Source organism: Podospora anserina, chromosome 6 (genome assembly GCF_000226545.1).
Source record: "Podospora anserina S mat+ genomic DNA chromosome 6, supercontig 2".
Classification (NCBI taxonomy): domain Eukaryota; kingdom Fungi; phylum Ascomycota; class Sordariomycetes; order Sordariales; family Podosporaceae; genus Podospora; species Podospora anserina.
This window is the reverse complement of record NW_001914857.1, coordinates 1,946,255-1,968,535: the sequence shown is the minus strand read 5'-3', so window position 1 is coordinate 1,968,535 and position 22,281 is coordinate 1,946,255. Positions and strand designations below refer to the sequence as shown.

At 53.3% G+C, this 22,281-nt stretch overlaps 5 protein-coding genes across 5 annotated transcripts, besides 3 other annotated features; 3 read left to right on the top strand and 2 right to left on the bottom strand.

Annotated features, from left to right (window-relative positions):
* Positions 1 to 1,453: 1,453 nt before the first annotated feature.
* Positions 1,454 to 3,203, bottom strand: PODANS_6_1050 (uncharacterized protein; the record flags this gene model as incomplete). The annotated part of the gene is made up of 3 exons (XM_001910367.1): positions 1,454 to 2,643; positions 2,702 to 3,064; positions 3,125 to 3,203. The coding sequence occupies 3 exons, from the start codon at positions 3,201 to 3,203 to the stop codon at positions 1,454 to 1,456; spliced, it is 1,632 nt and encodes a 543-aa protein (XP_001910402.1).
* Positions 3,204 to 4,525: 1,322 nt separating this feature from the next.
* Positions 4,526 to 7,875, bottom strand: PODANS_6_1060 (uncharacterized protein; the record flags this gene model as incomplete). The annotated part of the gene is made up of 2 exons (XM_001910366.1): positions 4,526 to 5,863; positions 6,124 to 7,875. The coding sequence occupies 2 exons, from the start codon at positions 7,873 to 7,875 to the stop codon at positions 4,526 to 4,528; spliced, it is 3,090 nt and encodes a 1,029-aa protein (XP_001910401.1).
* Positions 4,998 to 5,017: a sequence feature (primer 414ks).
* Positions 5,080 to 5,309: an STS (microsatellite 414k).
* Positions 5,315 to 5,330: a sequence feature (primer 414ka).
* Positions 7,876 to 9,262: 1,387 nt separating the features above from the next.
* Positions 9,263 to 11,120, top strand: PODANS_6_1070 (uncharacterized protein; the record flags this gene model as incomplete). The annotated part of the gene is made up of 3 exons (XM_001910365.1): positions 9,263 to 9,523; positions 9,581 to 9,844; positions 9,900 to 11,120. 3 exons carry the CDS (start codon positions 9,263 to 9,265, stop codon positions 11,118 to 11,120), a joined length of 1,746 nt encoding a protein of 581 aa, XP_001910400.1.
* Positions 11,121 to 11,854: 734 nt separating this feature from the next.
* On the top strand, positions 11,855 to 13,829 carry PODANS_6_1080 (uncharacterized protein; the record flags this gene model as incomplete). Its single annotated transcript, XM_001910364.1, has 2 exons — positions 11,855 to 12,275; positions 12,346 to 13,829. The coding sequence occupies 2 exons, from the start codon at positions 11,855 to 11,857 to the stop codon at positions 13,827 to 13,829; spliced, it is 1,905 nt and encodes a 634-aa protein (XP_001910399.1).
* Positions 13,830 to 15,523: 1,694 nt separating this feature from the next.
* On the top strand, positions 15,524 to 22,073 carry PODANS_6_1090 (uncharacterized protein; the record flags this gene model as incomplete). The annotated part of the gene is made up of 3 exons (XM_001910363.1): positions 15,524 to 16,021; positions 16,071 to 16,680; positions 16,735 to 22,073. The coding sequence occupies 3 exons, from the start codon at positions 15,524 to 15,526 to the stop codon at positions 22,071 to 22,073; spliced, it is 6,447 nt and encodes a 2,148-aa protein (XP_001910398.1).
* Positions 22,074 to 22,281: the final 208 nt, after the last annotated feature.

The window sequence follows — 22,281 nt, the reverse complement described above, 5'->3', positions numbered from 1 at the left end:
GCCTACCTGAACTTTCAAGTGTGAGAATGAATTCGCTGCCCGGGTCAAGTCACGCATTGCCGAGTGATGGTGGCACGGTACTAAACTGGATGGGATGGAGGGCGGTAGTTGATGTTAAACCTCTCGGAGAGTGGTTCATCATAAGCAAATCACCTCTTGGACTGCAAGTTCTGAAACAAGATTCCGTCGCAAGCGCGATAACCAAATAAACAACCCATCAATCGCCGAGACTCCATATCCGAACCTTCCAAACCCGGTGTGTTATCTTGTGACAAACATGAACCGTCATCTGATATCTGCCGTACAATTTCTAACAGCATATGCGCTGCTCCTGCCCCATGATGGTCATTGATAATACCCGGCTAGTTTCAACCTTCGAAATGCCCAGGTCCCACATACCGCCATCCCCCTACTGGATAGTAAAGAGAGAGGCTCCTTAAGCAAAAACACATAAACCTCTCACTTTACAATGTCTAGCCATCCTTAGGATCCCCTTTTAAAACTCATCGTATAATCCAAGCTCCTTATGGACTTAATCTGAGCTAAATCCGAGCCTTATATGTCGAATTCCTAGACTTAATCCAACCTTTGTACATCTTTAGTCTAAGCCTTTTCCAAGATATAAATGCCTTAGATTTTCGGTACTTTTAAGCAGTAAACAGATAACCTTATACTCCTACTAATCCTCTCACACTTCTTCACTCACCCTCAACCACACAGTCTCAAACACCCCAATTCCCAAATAACCTTTACGTAAACTCCATTTCCATCCGCCATCAACCCATTCAATACACCAACACACACGCTTGCTTCCTGTTTCTGTGCACACAGCCCTGCCACACATAATTCATAATTCGCCAAGGCTCACCTTTTTTCAGCTCTCATGGAACAACCATGATACCTACTATATTCATCATGCAAGAACAGAAGAAGCTCTTACCTCGATGAAGGATTCTCAGCAACCACGATCATGAGTTGTACCATGACCTCCACGAGGAGGGTTTACAAGATACCGTCAAAGGTATGTCTTGCTGTTCATTGGCCAGGGCCAGTAGATCTGGAAGAGAACTGGGTTGTGTAACATAGCACCGGACACAATATTAGTATGGCCCATCATTCACCACCAAGGAACCAAACATTTTCACAAAGTTTCATTACCCCCTGCTATGGAGGCCGATAGACGAAACTACCTAAAAAGAAAACAACGACCAACTCCAGACATAACCCCGAGTATTAACATTTGCTGCAAAAAACCCGCAGCCCCTGAATGATAACCACTCGTAACCCTCCAAGCCAGTTTTGTGCCGTGTCAATGCCATCATGTGTGATGGTCAAAGAGTATCCACCCTAAGAAATGTTGTACAGAGATGAAACTCGGCGTCAATCCCGATCAGAATGCACGGCCTTGACAGAGTTCCTTGTCGTGATGTGATGTAGGTTGAGGGAAGCCAGCTTAGAGCTCCTTATGCGCCTTGGCACGGCCCTCCTCAGCCTTCTTCTTGGCGGCATCAGAGCCAGCCATGACCTGACCGGTGACCCAGTCCCAGCCGCTCAAGACGTTTTCCTTGATCTTAGCGAAGATGGTCTCGGAAGGAGACGAGGTGCCGTACTTGTAGTAAGTCCACTGGCGACGAGCAAGGGCACGGATCTCATTGAGAGTTGAACCCTGAGGGACGGGAATGCCATAGCTGTCCAAGTAGGCCTTGAGATCACTCTCGCTCCAGGTATCAAAGGTAGCAGCCTTGGCATTGTCGGTGGCATGAGAAAGGTAGCTAGTAGCAGAGGCAAAGGAGTTACCACCGGCAGAAGAAGCAGAGGCGTAGGCAGCGTTGGCAGCCTGGACAAGCTCCTCGCGAGTAGCGCCAGCCTTCTCACCAGCCTTCTTCGCCGCAGCGTCTCCAGAGGAAGCGAGGTAGGCCTTGAGGTTGTCGAGGGTCAGATCGTCCCAGGTCCAGGCGCTCCAGCCGGTAGCAGCCTTGTGGGCATGCTTGCGTACGAGCGCACGAAGCTCATCAGTCTTGGATCCCTGAGGAACGGGGACTCCACGGGCGTCAAGGTAGCCCTTGAGACGGCTCTCAGACCAGGTGTTGACGGCAGCGTTGAAGGCATCCAGAGCGGCCTGGGAAGTGGCATCAGTAGCCTTGGCAACGTTCTCGCCAACGTTGGAAGTAGCAGCGCCATAGGCGGAGGCAGCGGTTGAGGCAACAGTGTCACCCATGATCTCAGCGCGGTGCTTGCGGACAAGAGAGCGGAGCTGGTTGAGCTTGGTACCTTGAGGAACGGGGATGCTATTCTTGTCGCAGAACTCCTTCAGCTGAGACTCGCTCCAGGCGTCAATAACCTTGTCAGTGAGGGTGGCATAAGCTTCCTGAGCCTTCTTCTGAGCAGCAGCCTTCTGCTCCTGCATTCGAAGCGAGGCAAGTCGAGAGTTGCGGCGGACAGAGGCAATGAGCTTGTCGCGGGTGGTAGGTTGAGGAGCCGGGATGCCATGGGTATCAAGCCACTCCTTGAGATCAGACTCGGACCAGGTCTCGTACAACCAGTTGCCAGGGTAGGCAGCAGTCTCACCGGCCTTTTGAGCAGCGGTTTCGTAAGCGACCCTAGCCTTCTGAAGGAGAGTATCACGGGTGCGGGGTTGGGGAACTATGGCGGTGTTAGTCGACGCCTCAAACATTCAAGACATGACGTCATGTCAACTTACCAGGAATACCATGACGATCGCAGAAGGCCTTGAGCTGGCTGTCGGTCCAGCTGTCCAGAATCCAGTCCTTGACATTGGTCCAGGCGGTTTGAGCCTTGTCCTCCGTCTCGTACCAGTAGCCCTTCACCTGGCTGACGAGAGAATCGCGGCTGGCCTGGGCGGAATCCTTGGTCTCGACACCCTTCTGCTTGAGATAGCTATCAAGCTGGGCAGCGTCCCAGCTGTTGTATGGTGTTACGACATGTGACTCCCAGTTCTTCTGGACAAGCTTCTCGAGATCCTTGCGGTCGGCAGGAGTGGGATAGGGGACATCGTGGTCGGAGAGCCAACGCTCAAGCTCAGTCTCGTGCCACTTGTTGTAGGCTGCAGATCTTGTTAATAATGAGCTGGAGAAGTCGAGAAAAAACACAAGTCATTACTTACCAGCATTGGAAAACCAAGAGCTAGCGATAACTGCGTCAGCCACGAGGGCCAACGACAGGAGCGCTTTGGCGATCCTCATGATGATGGTGTTATTTTTTCTTCAGCAAGATGTTGTAGTTGTAGGATGTGTAAGGCGGGAAAGGAGATGCCTCTTTGCTGGCTGAGGAAAATATCGCGGTTGGTGATGGGGGTTGGGTATCAAATTGGTATGGGGAGGAAGAGGAGAGAAGGAGGAAGTTGAAGGTGCAAAGCGCAGTATATTGGCGGACGTTGGAGGGTCGGTTCCAGACGTTCACTGTTGGTTTGTTTGTGGGTCTGTGGAAGAAGGAGTCCAAGACGTCACTGCTACCTAATCTAGCTATAAGTGGGTTTTACCTTTGCTTGTTTTTTTTGGCAGGGGAGCAATGATCTGCCAGCTGGGGACACTGGGAGTTACTGCTGGCTGCTCAAAGAATCAGCTGGAAGTAGCTGCTCACCTCGTACCGACATGAGTGGGAAAGGAATTCTCACATGCTGGCCGCCCAGTGCCGCCGTTGAAGGACATATTTCTCCGCTGTGACGTAATGAAGGCTACAAGGGGAGGGGCGAATGGCTGTCGTCGTTCACCGGCGTCGAGGTGGGGGGCTGCCGTGGCTGCTCGCCAACAGAACGCGTGTGTTTGAGGGCAGTGGCTGCCTGTGATTGGCCCCGGTGACACAATATCAGAGGATTTACTTGACTCTCTTCCACGTTGGACCAACGAGCTGCCATCAATGAACCCGCGTCTCGCGAGATACCATCCTTTAGTTGGGTGATGGCATCATGAAAGACCCATGACGTCACTGTGCCAAGATCACTCCCGAAGATCTGGAACGCCATGCCCCACCCTGTACTGCCTTATTGCTGCTGGGTTAGGGTTGATGAGACTTCATCTGTGCAATGCTCCATCAATATCGCAGTATCACCATCCGCAATATGTCTGCTTCAGTGTCAATGCAACCTGATCATAATGTATGTGGACGGGTCATATTCTGTCAGTTGTTCTCAATGCCGTAATAGAACATTGCATGTTGAAGAGCATCACGAACATCACGACCATCACAAACCACAGTCACAGCAGTCCATATTCTTGATGTCCGAAAAGTCTTGGTATTCCCACAGTTGCAATGCTATTTATTTCCTGACCCCATCTCCAGATGCCATTCTTCATGAACAAAAGGAAAAAACAAAAAGATATTAACGCGCCAATTGGCGCAACATTAGTATTTCCCGGCGAGACCACAAAACCCCCCCGACCATTCTCTCACCCCAACTCCAAACTCAGGAAGCCGTCTGCCATCGCAGAGAAGAAAAAAACAAACAAAAAAACCCAAACAAAAAAAAACCCGAAACAGAATCCTCCCCGAAAACTCAAACTTCCCCTCACGCCCCCTCACGAGCATCACCCCACAGGGCGCGCACGCTGTCGCTCTGAGCCCGCGACTGGAAGTAACTCCCAGCCGAGGTCGTCGCGGACAGGTTCGCGCCCGCACCCGGAGTGAACACGGAGCCGAAGCCACCCTCGCCGCCAGCAAACGCATCACCCCCAACACCAGCACCGCCGGCAAATGCACCACCACCCATCCCAGCTTCTCCTCCCCTCCAGAAAGGGTGGTGGTCCTCACAACCATCTCCACCACCACCCAAATAAACCTCCACCTGCTGCTCCTCCTCTCTCCCCTTCCCGTTTCCTTCCTCCTTCTCCTCCACACGATCACAAGGATCCCTCCCAAACTCGCACAAGACCCCAAACTCCCTAAACTCTCTCACGAGAGCCATGCGGGCGGCCTCGGACTGGCAGCGGTAACTGCCGAAGCGGAACTCGATGAGGGCTCTATCGCCCTTGAGCTGGCCCAGGAGAGAGCTGGGTCTGTGGCCTCCGGAGCTGATGCTGGAGGCGGACTTGGAGTGGCCGGGGCTGAAGCCGCTGGCGCCACTGTTGTTGTTGTTGTGGTTGTTGTTGTTGTTGTTGTTGTTGTTGTTGTTGTTGTTGTTGTTGTTGTTGTTGTTGTTGTTGTTGTTGTTGTCGTTGTCGTTGTTGTCGTTGTTGTCGTTGTTGTCGTTGTTGTCGTTGTTGTCGTTGTTGTCGTTGTTGTCGTTGTTGTCGTTGTTGTCGTTGTTGTCGTTGTTGTCGTTGTTGTCGTTGTTGTCGTTGTTGTCGTTGTTGCCGAGGATGAGAGGACCGGCGGCGAGGGGGATGTTGCTGTGGCCGGCAACATTGACATTGGGGGCGAGACCCGAGGAGGAAGAAGAATTGTTATTGTTATAACCGGTGGGAACACCGCCCGAGCTGGAAGAGGTGTTGCTGTGGCTGGCAACGGGAGCGCCGGAAGGGACGTCGTTATAGGCCAATAGGCCGGCTGGGGTGCGGGGACCACCAGAGCTAGAGAGGTTGCCTGTCGAGGGATTGGCAGCAGAGGAACCGGGGGGAGCGGGCAAGGCGGCAGGGACGGCGCCGGGGTGGTGGACGATGATCTCGTCGACTTGGTAGATGAGCTTGTTGTCGAAGTACTCGCGGAGGTGCTGCTCGTTGACGATGTGGGGGGGTCCGGAGATGAGGAGGACGCGAGACTTTGAGCCGTTGATGTCGACTTCGGCGGACCGGATGCGGTTCCAGGTCACGCGGGCTGGGTTGTGGGGAGGAGCGCGGGTTGGGATGCGGAAGCCCTGGGTTGTGGTTTGGCGGAAGAAGCGTTCTGGTGGGAAGGGTGGGTTAGCTTTCTGATTTCATGCGTTTAGAAGAACGTTGCATGCGTCAAAAGGGGTTTGAGAGGCCTGTCAAAGAGTTTTGAAGGCGTGCCAACTCATCTTTTACGCCTATTCGAGAGTTCAATAGGCCGAAAAAGATGGCCAAGAGGCGTCTCAGGATAGTGGGAAGGGGTCTGAAGATATCTTGAAGGCATATCCAAGAGTTTGGAAGGCCTATTTGACAGCATGATATGCCTATTCGATAGCTCAAAAGGCATAAAAAGATGGTCAACAGGCCCATCCAAACTTTTGGAAGGCCTACTCAGAACTTTCTGAGGCGTGGTGGGAATGCTCGGATGCATATGAAGAAAAGGGGAAGGGAATGAACACGTACCGGCAGCACTCCTCTCAAAAAACACAATCTTGGCCGCGCTCTGCTCGTGGCCCTTCTCCGGCTCAGGGGGGTTGATGTGGGTGGCGTACACCCGCCCCACGTTCCTCACCCCAGCAAGCAGCTCGTGGGTCGTCACATCGGCGGGCAAGCCCACCAGGAAGAGAGAACAGTTCATGTCCTCGGGGATGGTCGCGCTCCGGTTCCGGTCCAGGTCCGGGTTCCCCTTGTAGTTGGGGCTGAACCCCTTGATCATCAAGTCGTAAGACTCGAGTTCGGTCAGGCGGCGGTGGGTGCGGCACTCCATCGGCCGGAAGAAAAAGGGCTGCCCAGGGGCTGGGACGAGGGCACTGGAGGAGGAGGGACCAGCTCGGACGACGGCGGTCTCGGGGACGGACGCGAGGGGGCGAAAGCCAGCGGGAAACAAGGGGGCGGCGGCAGGCTGAGGGAAAAAGGGGCGCTGCTGGCCCGGGAAGGGGTGCTGCTGGGCAGCGGAAAAGGGGCCAGGAGCTTGGACGGCGGTGGCGGCGCCGGAGTGGAAGGACAAGGACCGGAGCTGGGAGGAGAGGGCGTCCGGGTGGTAGGCGGGGCCGGAGGGTGGGTGTTGGGCAAAGCCCGGGATTCCAGAGTCGTTCCCGCCGGGGTGACTCATCATCCTGCCTGAGGCAAAGCCGGAGGCGCCGATGGAGGTGAGGACAGGCGGGGCGGGGGCAGCGGGAGTGGGTCTGGCGCCGAAGCGGCCGTCTCCGACAACGCCGAAGGTTTCGGACTTGTTGTCACATTGCGACATCTTTTCGTCGTTCTCGTCGGTCTGGTTGTTGTTGTTGTTGTTATTGTTGTTGTTGTTGTTGTTGTTGTTATTGTTGTTCAACGTCTGGAACACGTTGAATCGGTTTGTCAAAGAAGGTTGTGCAGCGAAAGGGGCTTTTCTGGCGTTGCTTGTGAGGCTGGCAAGAAGATCGGTGCTCGCTGACGACTTGTAAGAGCGGAAGCTTGGATTCCAACGGTTCGCAGGAGAGAAGTAGTAACCGGGGGGGTAGAACCTGTTTGGGCCATAGCTCTCACTGGCAGCTGACCCCCGTAGGTTGGAAGACCACCGTCCCCCGTAGCTGTCACCATAGCTCACGCTGCGGTCTCGCCAGTTCACCCCAGCGAGGGGTTGTTCTGTGGTCTTGCCGTACTTGCCGCTTGTGCCTACTGGGCTGGAGACTGTTCGTGTGCCTCGCTGTTCTTGATGCAGGCAGCTTTCTTCGGCGTTGATGCCCAGGCCATGGCTTTGATCATCTTTGGCATAGGGGCTAGCAGGGTGAAAGGGACCGTTGTTGTCTTTCAGCGGAGGAGGGGAGTCTTCATGGTCGAAGATGACTTCATTGGCAAGACTGCTGCGACTGCTGGCATAGCTGGACTGGCGATACCGCGGTTGATACTGCTGTTGATACTGATGTTGACGCTGTTCTTGGTACTGGCGTTGCTGACCCTCTTGATGGGAAGAGTCCTTCTCGTCAACGGAGGTAGTGTGGACTGTTGACTTGAGCCCTGTGTTGTTGCTGATTGTCGCCATAGGTGTACGGACATAGACAAACGAGTTGGGAGAGCTGAAGTCTCCTTCGGTGTCTGGAGTCCGAGAGACATGATTATTCTCTGAGGAAGACATGTTGACTGAGTTCAAGACTGATGTCAAACCTAAGACTATGCTTGGAGTGAGATGGAGTATAAAGTGGGCTGGAGTGAGATGAAGTACCTATGAAGTTGGCTGGAGTGAAGAGTGACGACGAGTATGAAGACAGGCGGGATGGATCGAGTCAGGATGAGGCAAAACAGTTCCTGATGTGAGCTTGTCGAGTAAAGTAGAACCGATAAGGGATGAAATTTTGGTGATGGGATGGCTATGTGTCAAGCAAGCTTATATATGTCCAAATATTTCAGCATTTGGATGTGCGCTTGCTTGACGCTGTCGGGCCTACAGTGTCCTTTGAAAGCCAAACTGCCCCTTGAGGCACTGCCAGCTTGTTGACTGATGAAGGACACAAAGAAGCATAGTGGTTGTCAACATTGCGACGCGCTTCCAAGGGGCTCTTGTTATTTTCCTTGGTGACCAAGACCAGTCATTGTTTTTACGTTGATGTCTTGTGAATTGACAAAGGCTCTGTCTGTTACAATGGGCTGGACTCAGCAGCTTGGTCTGACCAAACGTTTGTTTGACTTGAGTGAGAGACTGCAACTTTTCAGGTTGCTCTGACTAGGTACAAAGAGATTAAAAGCAGTGTGCAAGTCATATGGCTGTGGTTGGTCAAATATCATAGTTGCAATAAACAACTCATCGATGCAATGGTAGGAGGGGGCGCAAAGTGGTTTTGTAAAGTCATTGCATTCTTGAGTAGGTGTGCTGCATGACAATAATGACTCGAGAGAATCAAGCATGTCAGCAATAGAAACATAGCGATTGATATGATCTTACTGGGCCTTTTGATGAGACCATCAAATCAAGCTGTTTTTGCAAAGTACCGAATTATCTATCATTGCAAGGTCATCACAGCGAAGAAAGTCGAGAAAGAAACATCATGAAAAGCAGCCCCCACCCCTTCATCTCATTTCAAAGCCTCGCTACAACTCCAAGCAAGGGAAGGTAGCGATCATAAGCAGAATCTTCTGACTGAGACCTACCTGCATGCCAAGTTCACCCAAAACATGTCAAATCCCCATGCCACACTGACACTCCCAGTTCCGGCATCACCAAGATATTTCCGGAGTCCCACATTCCGCCGCCCATCTTTTCCCTCCTCCCGTCCCCTCCAAACCCACAGACCAAATCTTACTACTACTCGGGAAGGAGCCATGTACCGTACCTTACCTTATGTCGTGATGGCCCATACACCCGCGCTATCCCCAACCGAGCCGGTGGGGCCGGCAGGATATCGTTTACCTCAACTCAAATTCAAAAAATAAATATTTCCATCCGCTTCATCACAACACCATTGTTGCTTTTCCTTTCCACCCAAAAATAAAAATAAAAAATTGGAGTGTGAGCCGCCTGCGTAACAATGGCAACACCGGCAGTTGACCATGACAAGATCTCTCCGCACCGGCAGTCGGCGTCAGCATCAGCATCGTCGGCCCGTGAGAGAATCCAAGCGAGATCGGAAGGGGATGACTCGGAGTTAAGCGATGAGCTCACCGACACCACCAACGTCGCCCAAGAAATACCACACGACGACGATGAACCGCCCAAATCGGACTTGCCGTTCTCAAAAGCGCGATGTATCGCCCTCGTGGCTACCGTCACAGGCGCGAGTTTTCTCAACGTACGCGTCTTCCCTTCACTACCTATGCACAGACTTGACAACTAACGACTAAAATAGACCCTCTCCGGCCAAGCAGTGGTCATCATCCTCCCAACCATAGGCCGCGACCTTTCCATCCCCGACACCCGCCTCCAATGGATCGTCTCGGCCTACTCCCTCACCTTTGGCTGCTTCCTCCTCCTCTGGGGCAGGATAGCTGACATCTACGGCAAGAGAAGGATGTTCATCTTTGGCTCGGCCTGGTTCGCCATGACCATGCTGGTGAATCCCTTTTTACCAAACGAAATCGCCTTTGATTTGTTTCGTGGTCTTTCTGGGCTTGTAGGTTGAACAATGGGTGAAATTACCGCCTAGTCATGCTAACATTTGTCTACAGGGTGCGGCAGCCAACGTTCCAACGGCGATTGGAATCCTAGGAACTACCTTTCGACCTGGCAAAGCGAAAAACTATGCTTTTAGTTGTTACTCAGCAGGTGCCCCTGTGGGAGCGGTGTTTGGGAATTTGCTCGCGGGCTTTGTCTCGGAGTACACCTCATGGAAATGGGTTTTTGTCATTATGGGTTTGTTGGCTGTCATTGTGACTGTGGCGGCGTTTTTTATCCTGCCGGCGCCGAATCACACTTTGCATGATGAGGGGGTCACGGTGAAGAATTCGGTTGACTGGTTGGGGGCTGGGTTGGTTACCGTGGGCTTGCTGGCGTTGCTTTTTGCCTTGACACAAGGAAATGTAGTTGGGTGGAGGACGCCGTGGATACCGGTGTTGATTGTGGTTTCGGTTATCTTGGTAACGTTGTTTGTGTTTTGGCAGAGACATCTGGAAAAGACGAAGAAACGCGCGCCGATCATGAAGGTTTCGGTCTTTCACAGCACGAAATTCAGCGCTGCCATGGCGATCATGGCGCTCTTTTTCAGCAGTTTCAATGGGTTGCTGGTTTATGCCACGTATTTTTACCAGGACTTTCAGGGCCTGTCGACGTTGCAGACGACCTTGAGGTTTCTGCCGACGGGGATCATGGGGGTCATCACCGCGCTGGTTGTCAGCCAGCTTTTGGCGCGGGTGCCGACTTACCTGCTTTTGGCGGTGGGGACGTTTTGCGTGTCGATATCGTCGATACTCTTTGCTGCTCCGATTCCGCCAGAGACGACGTATTGGGCTTATGGGTTCCCGGCTATGGTCTTGTCGGTTTTTGGAGCTGATACTACGTGGCCGTCTTTGATTTTGTTTACGAGCCATTCGTTACCTCAGTCGGATCAGGCTTTGGGGGGGGCTTTGGTTAATGCCATGGGTCAGGTGGGAAGGGCTATCGGTTTGGCTGTCGCGACGGCGATTCAGACGGCTGTTATGGCGCATGATAGAGGGGTTGATGTCGAGGAGGCTGGGCCGGTGATTCCTTGGGACTCGGCTTCGCTCGCGGGTCTGCGAGCAGCGGAGTGGTGGAATTTTGCGTTGGGGTGTGCGGCATTTGTGGTTGTTTTGGTAGCTTTTCGGGGGTCCGGGGTTATTGGGAAGGCGGGGGTTGTGAAGGCTCAACGGCGACCGACTGAGCGTGATGACATTGTTGTTGATAGTACGGGGGATGGGGGGATAAAGGGCTGATGAAGGTATGGTTAGAACAGCCGAGGTTTTTTTTTTGGGGGGGGGGAAGTCAAGATGATCATAATGCAGGTACGAATACGGCTGGGGAGTTAGGGTAGATACATGTTGGAATTGATCGATTGAACTCTATTCGCAGCAAAGATCGGCGATGGATGATGATTTTATTGGTGGTTATGGATCCAATAACCTAGGTGGTCCTTACAGCTTGACAGTGACACCCCCTTGAACGTCAACTGTTGGGCCGAGGTGTCAGGGTGCTTAGCGTGGGATTGTTAGCGGGTGGTTCGGTGCATATTTAGGGCAGAAGGGATGGACCCAGAGAGGTGAGTTTTCTGGTTGTCGTGACCAAGATTCTGCACTCTTGCCAGTGCCAGCTTCCCCAATTCTGATTGTGGTCAACAGAGTGGTCCACCGTCTGCTTCTCTAGTCAGTGTCGATCACGACGAACAAATCCAATGAAACCGGGTTTTAGGACGTTAGCGCCTGGGCGGGCAGTGAGATCGTGGGGAGGACGGAGTTGACGTCTCCGCAACTAACATCAAGATCGCCGAGTTGGTCTGGATTTGTCGTTCAGGTTCCGGTGTGTTGGTCGGGGGGTAGGATTGTAGGTATAAAGGACCTGGGGAGCAGCAGGCGTGTTGCAGTGATGTGACCTTTTTCCGGGTTCCAGGCCCCCTCTCCCTCCTTCCTCCTCCCTCCCCATCTTCCCCCTTGATCCCCTCAGACCCGTGAAGATGCATCTCCTTAGCACCAATAGGATTCTGTCCCTTTTCGTTGTTGTTGCGACGACAAACCTCGTCTACGGTGTTCCCATCGAGGCTGAGCAAGCACACGAACAGGCGCTGCCGAGGAACCTCGAAGGGGAGTTTGGCATCTCCAAGGAATTCGACTATGTCATTGTCGGCGGTGGCACCGCCGGCTTGACTCTTGCCAACAGGCTGAGCGAGGACCCGAGCATCTCTGTCGCTGTTGTCGAAGCGGGGAGCTTTTACCAGATCACCAACCCTTTGCTGGGAAAGACGCCAGTGGGTGATGTCTTGTTTGTCGGGTCGGATCCAAGCGACACCAACCCCTTGGTTGATTGGAACTTTGTCACCGAGCCCCAGAGGGGTGCGAATGGGAGGAAGATTCATTATGCCAGGGGAAAGTGTCTTGGTGGGAGGTATGTTACGCACCTCGGTGATCTTGGGATATCGAAAAAGTGGTTAATGACGGTGCAGCTCAGCAAGAAACTTCATGATCTACCAGCGGGGTACCGTCCAGTCCTACCAGAAATGGGCAGAGGCCGTCGGTGACGAGAGCTACTCCTGGGAGGCGCTGCAGCCGCACTTCAAGAGGAGTGTCAGCTTCACACCTCCCAGAGAGGACCTCCGGTTCAAGAATGCCTCGGCCGAGTTCAACATCAATGCCTTCTCCACCACTGGCGGAGGGCCCCTTCAAGTGTCTTATGCCAACTACGCCAACTCTTTTAGCACATGGATGGAACCTGCGCTGAACGAGATCGGTATCGGACCTACGCAAGACTTCAACAGCGGGAGTTTGATGGGCGCGCAGTATTGTGCTTCGACTATCCGGCCTGAGACCCAGACTCGTGACTCGAGTCAGACTTCTTTCTTGCGAGAGGCATCCGGGAGGGGAAATCTCAAGGTTTACATGACGACGCGGGCGAAGAAGATTGTCTTTGATGAGAAGAAACGGGCGACCGGGGTTGTGGTGGAGAGCAGGCCTTTTGGACTGTTCGAGTACACTCTCAAGGCGAGGAGGGAGGTTATCGTCTCGGCCGGCGCTTTCCAAAGCCCGCAGTTGCTGATGGTTTCTGGTGTTGGCCCTATGGTCGAGCTGGCGAAGCACAAGATTCCACTCATCGCGGATAGACCTGGAGTTGGACAGGGGATGCAAGATCATGTCTTCTTTGGGCCGAGCTGGAGGGTCAAGGTCGAGACGCTGACGAGGATTGCCAATGATCCATTGTTTGTGTTGGGAGAGTTTGCGGGGCCTTATACGTTCAAGAAGCAAGGCCCGTTGACCAATCCCGTTTGTGATTTCCTGGGCTGGGAGAAGGTACCACGTGGGCTGATCCCGAAGGATACTTCGACGATTCTGGATGGGCAGTTCCCACCTGACTGGCCTGAGGTTGAGTACTTGACTGCCCCGGGTTACGTTGGTGACTTCTCCAACTTGTTCACCACTCAGCCAAAGGACGGGTACATGTACGCGACTATCCTTGGTGGTCTTGTTGCTCCGATGTCGAGGGGCACCGTCACGCTCAAGTCAGCCGATACCAAGGACCTCCCACTCATCGATCCCAAGTGGCTTACCGACCCGACCGATCAGGAGGTAGCTGTCGCGCTGTACAAGCGTCTGCGTCAGGCGTTTGCGTCAAAGGCTATGAAGGGCGTGTTGGCGGATACAAAGGAGTACTTCCCTGGCCCGGACGTCAAGACGGATGCACAGATCTTGGCTGTGATTCGGAATACGGTGCAGACAATTTGGCATGCCTCTTGCACGTGCCGGATGGGGAAGAGGGATGACCGTTGGGCGGTTGTGGACAAGGAAGCCAAGGTGATTGGTGTGGATGGGCTGAGGGTGGTAGATGCGAGTAGCTTTGCGTTGTTGCCGCCGGGGCATCCTCAGAGCACGGTCTATGTCCTGGCTGAGAAGATTGCGGCCGAGATTTTGCGGAAGAATCATGGCAAGACGATTGCTTGAGCTGTTGGGGGAGAAAGGGTGGTGGGATGGGAGGAACGAGAACCTGGCATGTATATTTACAAGTAGATAGTTTATATGGGAGATGATGAGATGAGGAAACAACATCAATATTTAGGTAATCTGTCAATAATCAAAATCTGACATTGACTATTCCATCGTGCCTCCCGTTCGTCATCCAGAGCAGATTGTCAGGTGTTTGCAGCCGTGCACTGCTCCACTTCTTCTAGAAGGAAGAGACCTGCATTTCTTTCGTTGATTTTTTCTTTCTTGTCTTCTTCAACTTGAGGGTATTTGATTCCATCCCAACTTCGACCCTCCAACACTTACCCTGACTCATCTACCAGAGGTTCGTGCTATTCAATCCCATCTCAGCCTGAAAGTTCCTTGTTTCAAGATGTTCTCCTGACATGACTGTCGTCTCAGCTGTACAGCCTCCTCAAACATCATAAGAATCCTAAAAATCAGCTTCATGTCGCCATTCGACATTCAGAGGAGTCTGCGAAACAGGTTTCAGGCGACTCCTTGACCTCGCGTGGGCAGTGGGGCTGTGTGCTGAGCGGGATGCGGGTGATCAACACGGCCTGCGCGCTTGACCAGTTCAGCTGCTCGTCAATGATCGACGCTAGCATCCCTATCAGGAACTTGGCCCAATGTTACCAGTTCGCATTGCACCTGAGGCCAGACGGAAAGGTCTAGACATCGATATTGATTTTATCCCGCTGTCTTCGGATGTCCCCGTGCAGCAGACCCCCTGTCGACGGGCCGAACACGGTTAGAACGTGGCTTGCGGGAACGGCTTTTGTCACCTGAAAGACGATGACTATCGAGAACCAGCAGGCTGGAATCGCCAGACAGGGAATTTTCCCCACGAAAGCTGAAGACCCGGGACATTTGTTCCTGCAGAAGCGTAGAAGCTATCAACAGCATGGGATTGGACATGACGCCACTTCAAATGATCTCGACCTCGATAGACACGAACAATTGGCCAAATGCGTCTGATAACGGACATGGTCTGTGATGTCTACATCATACAGAGAGTCTGTACTACATTGATTTGGGCTGCCTGGACGAATATCCCACGGCCAAATTGTCATTTCCGGATTCCATCTACCGCGGCAGCCACTGTCACCCGCTTCAGCTACACAATATACTGATCATTTGATCCAGGATCTAGCTCGAGAGTGGCAAGGCGAGGTCTGATTCCAAATGTGGCCCCTAAACACCTTGTGGTGGCTTGTGTCCATGGAAGTCTGGATCCAGGAGACGCTTGCTGCTTTCCACTACATATACTATGCTGCCCAACCCCCCGAGCTCCTCTCCTGTGTCCCTTTCAGGAGCACGGCAAACCGCAGAAGAGTCTCTTCAGGCGTCAAGCTCAGTCACAATACGCTCCCTTTTCATGCTTGGGCAGCCACTCAGGTACTGACCCGACATCCTTCTTGGCGTTGTTGGCTACTACACAAGAACTTGGCTAGCTTCCTCTAGCAGTGCCGTCTTCCATGCTATAAACGTCGACTATGTTGGGGTTGAGAAAAACATTTGCAGGTATGCCGGGCTTTTCTTTACTCGCAACCCCAGCCAGTCTCTGACCTTGACCCGCTCCAGGCAAAAGACTTCGGAAGCGCAGCTCAGCATCATCTTTTGTTTCCGACACCATTGACGAAGAACCAGCAGAGACTTCGAACCGCTCAGCCATGGACACCATTCGCGCCGGACTCCAAGAGTCCGTCAGTGGACTCACAGTCAAGAGCAAGCCTCTCGATGCTCCTATGACTGTGAAAGTCACACCGATCTCGGACGGCGAGCACAGCGATTCGGAGAGAACTGCCTCCCTCGCCGACGAGACATTTTCCGCGACCTCAACCGTCGCCCAGAGTCAACTGTCTACCGTCACCGTACAGTTGACTCGCGTTCTCGAGACCAGCAAAGAGATCCGGAGACGCATTTACAAGTTTGGTGACTACACTGAGACTTACTTCAAGCATGTCGATATCGAGTCCTATCTCGAGTACATCTCCGATGAGCGTCTCATCCACATGCCCCGTCGGGGTAGTGATTGGGACCGCGTTCTCAAATCCGCTCAGTTCTTTGGGCTTCAACTCTGGGGCCTCGGAGCCAATGTCGGAGACTTCTGCTTTGGAGCTCATCAGGCTTCCATCACCGCTTTGGGAAGCACTCAGATTCTTCTCGAGGTATGTCATTACATGTGCAGCTTTGGTCAAACGCTAATGACTATCACAGATCGGACATCAGCAGGCTCAGGCCCTTGTGCCAACCTTTGAGGCACTTTACGAGCTCGCCATCCTGATCACCAATGTCAGCCAGATTCAAGATATCTTCTATGCCTCTCAGGAGGTTAAGGAGAGCCTTGCTCATCTGTACTGTGATCTCGTTGACCTGGTTGGACGGATCTCGATCCTTTACAGAGAAAAGATCAGCAGCCTTGGACAGAACACTCACAAGTCTGTCGTTATCAACTTTGAGACGGAATTTGGCCAGCACGTGTCTGGCATCTGGAGGAGGAGAGATTCCATCATTGCCAAGATGTGGTCGCTGAAGTTGGGCAACAGGACTCACAGTCTTGGCGTCGATGCTGTTCGCAGGCGGCTTCAGAACGATCGGTCTGCCACAGGGGCCTTTTACGACCAAGTGTCTGAGAATGTCAAGCGGGCCGAAGACACATGTGAATGGGTCAAAACACCTCTTGTCAACTTTCTCAGGGGCAAGGAGAAGGCTTTGACTATTACTGGTGAGGCTGGATCGGGCAAGACAGTTCTTGCCGGTTGGATGAAGGAGCGTCTTCAAAGACCCTTGGATCACACACAGTACACTACGCTTACCTACAGCTTCCGTAAGTTTGAGCCTTGCTTTCCACACAAGATCTGATAACTGACCAATCTTCTAGCCTATGACTACCCTTCCAGGTGCACAGTTCTTGCTTTCCTCAAGAGCATCCTCTTCCAGCTTCTTGAGAAGAACGTGGGCAATGTCGGGCTGTACGAGCAGCTGATGAGCGCTTTTGAGTCGTATGATCAGCACCGCAGCTCTTCCAAGCTCGAGACTTCTCTCTGGGCCGCCCTGGAATCGGGTCTGCGGTCACTTGACGATCGTCGCACCAACGTGGCCGTCGTTGTCGACGGTTTCCAGGATGTCACTGGCAGTATCAGCCCGCTTGAGTTCCATGGCAAACTCAGGACTTGCGTTGCCAAGTACAGGAACGTCCGCATCATTACTTTGTCGCGTGCCATCTCACATCTGAGCGAGGGATGCGCTCATTTCACCATCACCTCTCAGCACCTCCATGGTGACATCAAGCGCTACCTCCGCCAGTCTTTCTCCAAGTTTCCCGGCTTCACTCAGCTGAGTCCCGAGGTTCAGGAGAGAACAGTCCACGACTTGACACAGAAGGCCAAGGCTTCGTTCTTGTGGGCTTACATTGCCGTGCGGCTGCTTGCCAAGGATGCGCCAACACAGTCTCCTGACGCCTTTGTCAAGGCCGCCCAAGGCATCAACGGCACGTTGGACGAGCTCGTCAAGAAGCTTGTGTCGAAGACCTCCCTCAAGCATGAGACCACACAGACATTGTTGTCGTTTGTTCTTGCTGCCGACAGACCCCTCGGCGTGAATGAGTTGGGCGAGCTCTTGCGCATTGAGACCAAGACCTGTCAGCTTGGAGGCCCCATCGATGTCGTGGCACGCATCAGGTCAACCTGCGGAGACATTGTCGTTATCCAAAACGGCAGTGTTCACTTCAAGAGCAAGTCCATCCGCTCCTACATGCAGACCCTGTTGGATGGCAAGGTGCTGCCCTCAGTTCGAGATGCTCATCGGAACCTGACCTTGGCATTACTCTTGTACTCGAAGCTCAGCCTTACCGATGGCTCAGAGCCCTCTTTTGAAGGCCTTGATGATGGATTTGTGGACGGGTACTTTGAGACACACTCCCTGCTTTACTATGCCGTCAGGCACTGGCAAGCCCACTTCCGGGCATCCAGCCTCTATGCTGATGGGGAGCTGGTTTTGGGCAAGGACTTTGTCGAGTACTTCCCAACTTCTTGCCACTTTGGTCTGCTGGAGAGGTCGGCTTACCTCTATGGCGAGCCCGTCTCAGTCCACGTCAAGCACCATGAGTTTTCTTTGAGGGTTCAAGAGGCCTGCTTCGGCGAGCGTCACATCAGTGTCCTGCAGACCTTCATCATCCTCGGCAATATCCATGTTGAGGCTTCTGATGCATTGGCCGGTGCCAAATTCTTCTACAGAGCTGTCTCGCTTGGGAAGGTTATCCTTTCCACCTCCAGCTCTGTCGTTGTAACATGCACACACTACTTTCTCAAGTATACCGAGACCATCACCATCACGGAGCGCACAGAGATTGTCACATGGCGTGAGGAGATGATCATTCTCATGATCCAGATCTGCAAAGGCAAGCACGGAGCCACCAGCGACACTGTTATCCGGTGGCTCGAGGTGTTGGCCAAGCTGTACATTGACATCAAGGATACCACACGGACGAGAGTCATTCAGAAGGAGATCTGGGAGATTTACATTGGCCGTTTTGGAAAGAACCACCCCAAGACGAGAGAGCTGGCCGAATACATTGGCGGCTTGGAGATTGAGTTCAAGGGTCAGGTCAAGGAGAAGGAAATCAGCTCATACGTTGGCTGGTATCTCGAAACCGCCGACGGCTTCCGAGTCGACGATCACCGGTGTATCTCGATCCTCATTCAGTTGGCCTTCTTCTACGAGTCTCAGGAGGAGTGGTTCTGGGCCGAGAGAACCTACATCACTCTCTGGAGGCGCATCACTGAGCTCTGCCGCGTCCACACCACCATTGAGCTGCACATCAGCAAGCTCGAGATTGCCATCAAGTATGTCAAGTTCCTCAGGAGAATTGGTCGGTATGAGGAGGCCTCAAACATTCTCATCTGCTTGTGGGTGGAGTATGAGCACCACAAGTTTGAGGAGTTGGCCATCATTGTCCTTCTCAAGGAGATTGGGGTGCTCTTCAAGGCGTGTGGTCTTCTTCAGATTGCCATCTCGGTGTTTGGAAAGGTCTGGGGGTGGTTCAAGGGCAAGGGCAAGTGTGACCACAAGGATGCACACGAGACTACCATCCTCATCACCGAGGTTGTCGAGGAGATCACCGAGACCACGACCACCACCAAGACCACAACCACAACTACGACTGAGGTCACTGAGACCATCATCCGGGAGGTCTTTGTCGCGCACTACGAGCGATGCAAAGGAGGTAAGGTGGATGAGGCGTTCTTCAAGTCTTGCTTGGCGCTCATTAATCTCTACATCAAGATTGGACACTGGTCCAAGGCAGAGGTCATCATCACGCAGTCGCTTGAGATCACCTGGAAGGCTATCCTGACCGCAGAGGTCACCATCAAGCTGTCGGAGCGCTTTGTCACAGAGTGCATCTTGGTTGCCAGACGCCTTGCTGTCTGCTACCACCGTCAGTACCTCTTTGAGAAGGCTGAAGCCATCTACTTGCGCATTTTCCGCGCTTGCTTGATCTCCCTTCAAATGGAAGATGTGAGGACCGAGGAGTCTCTCGCCGTGCTCATCTGCTTCTACGAGGAGCACCACCGCCATGAGAAGATCATTGAGCTGTTCATCGAGATTCTTGCCAAGTACCGCAAGCACCTCGGCCACACTCATCGTCTCACCATCAAGATCATGTACTCCTTGGCAGCCCACTACATGCTTCTGGGACGCAAGGAGGGCTATGACATCTACATTGAGATTGTCGCCATCCTTAACAAGGGCCGGAAACACTGCCATCACGATGCCATCAAGGCTGCTGTGATCCTGATCCACTTCTACAAGGAGAGACAGCGATGGGCTGAGCTTCAGCAGATTTGCTGCGTCCTCTGGGAGACGATTGTCCACTGCCACAAGGAGATCCGCTTCGAGCAAGAGACACTCATTCTGGTTTATGAGGCTTACATGCACGTGCTGGAGTTTCATGCCAAAGTCGAGTGGTCCATCCTCTATGAGATCTCGGTCAAGTTTCGTGAGGTTGTCACAGTCTGTTTTGGGACCGAAGCCTACATCATCATCACAGCAATGATTGCTTTGGCCAAGGTTTGCGAGAAGAACCACAAGCATCACCATGAGGCTGTCACGATTTACGAGGAGGTCATCACACGGATCAAGACCACCAAGACAACCACCGTGACAGAGACGGAGACGACCGTCACCACAGTCAAGAAGCGCCTTTCAAAGGTCTATGTTACGATCATCACTTCTGGCGGTGCCACTACAACCACCACTCTTGACAGGGCCATTGAGCTGTGTTATGAGGCGTACCGCCACCTCAAGCTCACGCTCGGCTGCTGGCACCAGGAGACATTGCTCAAGCTGAAGGATGTTATCGTTCTCTACTTGAGGCTTGGTGGTGAGAAGTTGCATGGGAGGATCCTGGAGCTGCTCCAAATCGCCTTCGTTGAGATCATCTCCGAGAAAGAGTGCAAGTCTGCTGACTTGTACTATGCCGCCGTGACCCTCTCCTCCATCTTTGTCACCGCCAAGATCATCCAGCACGGCTTCAAGCTGGTCCGACAGCTCCGCCACCTCGCCATCTTTGGCGGGTATGAGTTCGAGGGCAGCGTCGAAATCGTCGTCAAGTACAACAAGACCATCAGCAAGACCGCCCTCGTCTTTCTCCTTGCCTTCCAGCACAGCCTCACCGACAACAACGCCTTGACCTTCACCGAGCTGATGGCCATGGCACTTTGTGAGATCACCCTCTACGAGGCCTACAAGCGGGAGACGGAGTCCAAGACCAGCAGGACCACCTTTGTCCTCGAGTACGGCGCCAAGCTCCGCGCTTTCTGGATCGAGCAGAAGCAAGAACACATGTGCGCTGTCCTCGACCAGAGGCTCTTCCACATCTTCAAGACCAAGTTTGGAGGCTTCATCACCACCCACGACGACTTCACTCGCATCTATTACCTCGCCGTGCTCGCCTACCTTCAGCAAGATCTCAAGAAGATTGACTTTGACGCCGTTGCTTGCAAAGCCGGTAACGACGAGGTCGCCTCTTTGCTCAAGGCGGGCGAGTGGAAGAAGGCACTCGAAGTGGCTCGGTGCACCTTCTACTTTGCCCACAGGCAGGGCTACTACAGCGACTTGACCCGTGTGCACTACGCCTACAAGCTGGCGGAGTACATGGCCGGCATCGACGTCCCTCGGCCCAACGACGCCAAACTCTGGGAGGAATACCTCCGCCTCTCACGAGAGATGACCAAGGAAGCGTTCGCCATCCTCAAGGACAAGAACATTGAGCTCATCCGCCTCAAGTACGAGGACATCAGCGGCATCGTCAGACTCCTTGGCAGCCAGCAGAATTTTGTCGAGCTGGAGTCCCTCCTCCTCAAGCTCTGGAAGTCGCGCGAGGTGCAAAAGAACTGGAACGCCGAAAGAGTGCTGGCAGTGGGTAAGATGTTGGTTCACGCTCACGTTGCCGCGAAACACGTCTCTGCCGCCATCGACCTCTGCGAGACAATGTGCTACAACCTCCGTCGGTCCCGTGGCGTTCTCGACCCGGTTACTGTCGAGATGCAGAGGATGCTGGCGGAGCTGTACACCACCAACCAGCGTGTAGACCGGTGCATGACGATCCACGAGCAAATCCTCCGCGAAATCGAGGCTGCCCTTCGCGACTACGATCAGGACGAGTCCCGCCCCGTCAGGTTATACTCCCAACCAACCTGCGGCCAACCCTACCTTGAGGGGAAGAAGGCCCAGGTCGGCGGCGCGACATGTGGACAGCCGTATGTGGAGAAGAAGCAGCAACCTCAATTGTGCGGACAGCCTTCTCTCCAACCGGAAACCCTCGCCAAGACGGCCACCTGGCAGCTTGAACTGTTGAAACGGGCTTACTACCGACAGGGCGGGTTCGTCAAGGATGAGCACGAACAAGAATTCGCCGCGCTTTGCGAGCTCTTGCAGCAGAGGCTGCTCAAAGCGGCGGGTGACAGCAAGAAGGATGTCTGTGTGTTGAAGGCGCCAAAGCCGGAGACGTGGGCGAGGGAGAGGAAGGAGGGGAAGCAGGATGATTTGATTGGGGTTTATGTTGGTCCGAGAGAGAAGGATTGGAGGTTGGATGGGGATTCGTTTGCAAAGTATTTTGGTGGGGGGGAGCAGGAGGGGGGAAGTGTGGAGATGAAGGGGGGGAAGAGGTGGAGTGGGGTTGATCATGTTAATGTTGCCAGGCGGTCGTGGTTGTTCTGAATGTGATTGATGATGGGTTGGATGTAATGAGTGGTATGTTGTATGGGTCGATGAAGGGTTAATGGTGATTGATGTTGATGGGAAAATGGGTTCGGTTCAGGGGTTACAGGGGCGCTGGGCTTGGGGCTTGTTGGGTGGGCAACGTCATCGCGACGAACCTTTCTTTGCTGTCACCCGCTTGGTCTTTTCGTCTGTTTGGGTTTTCTTT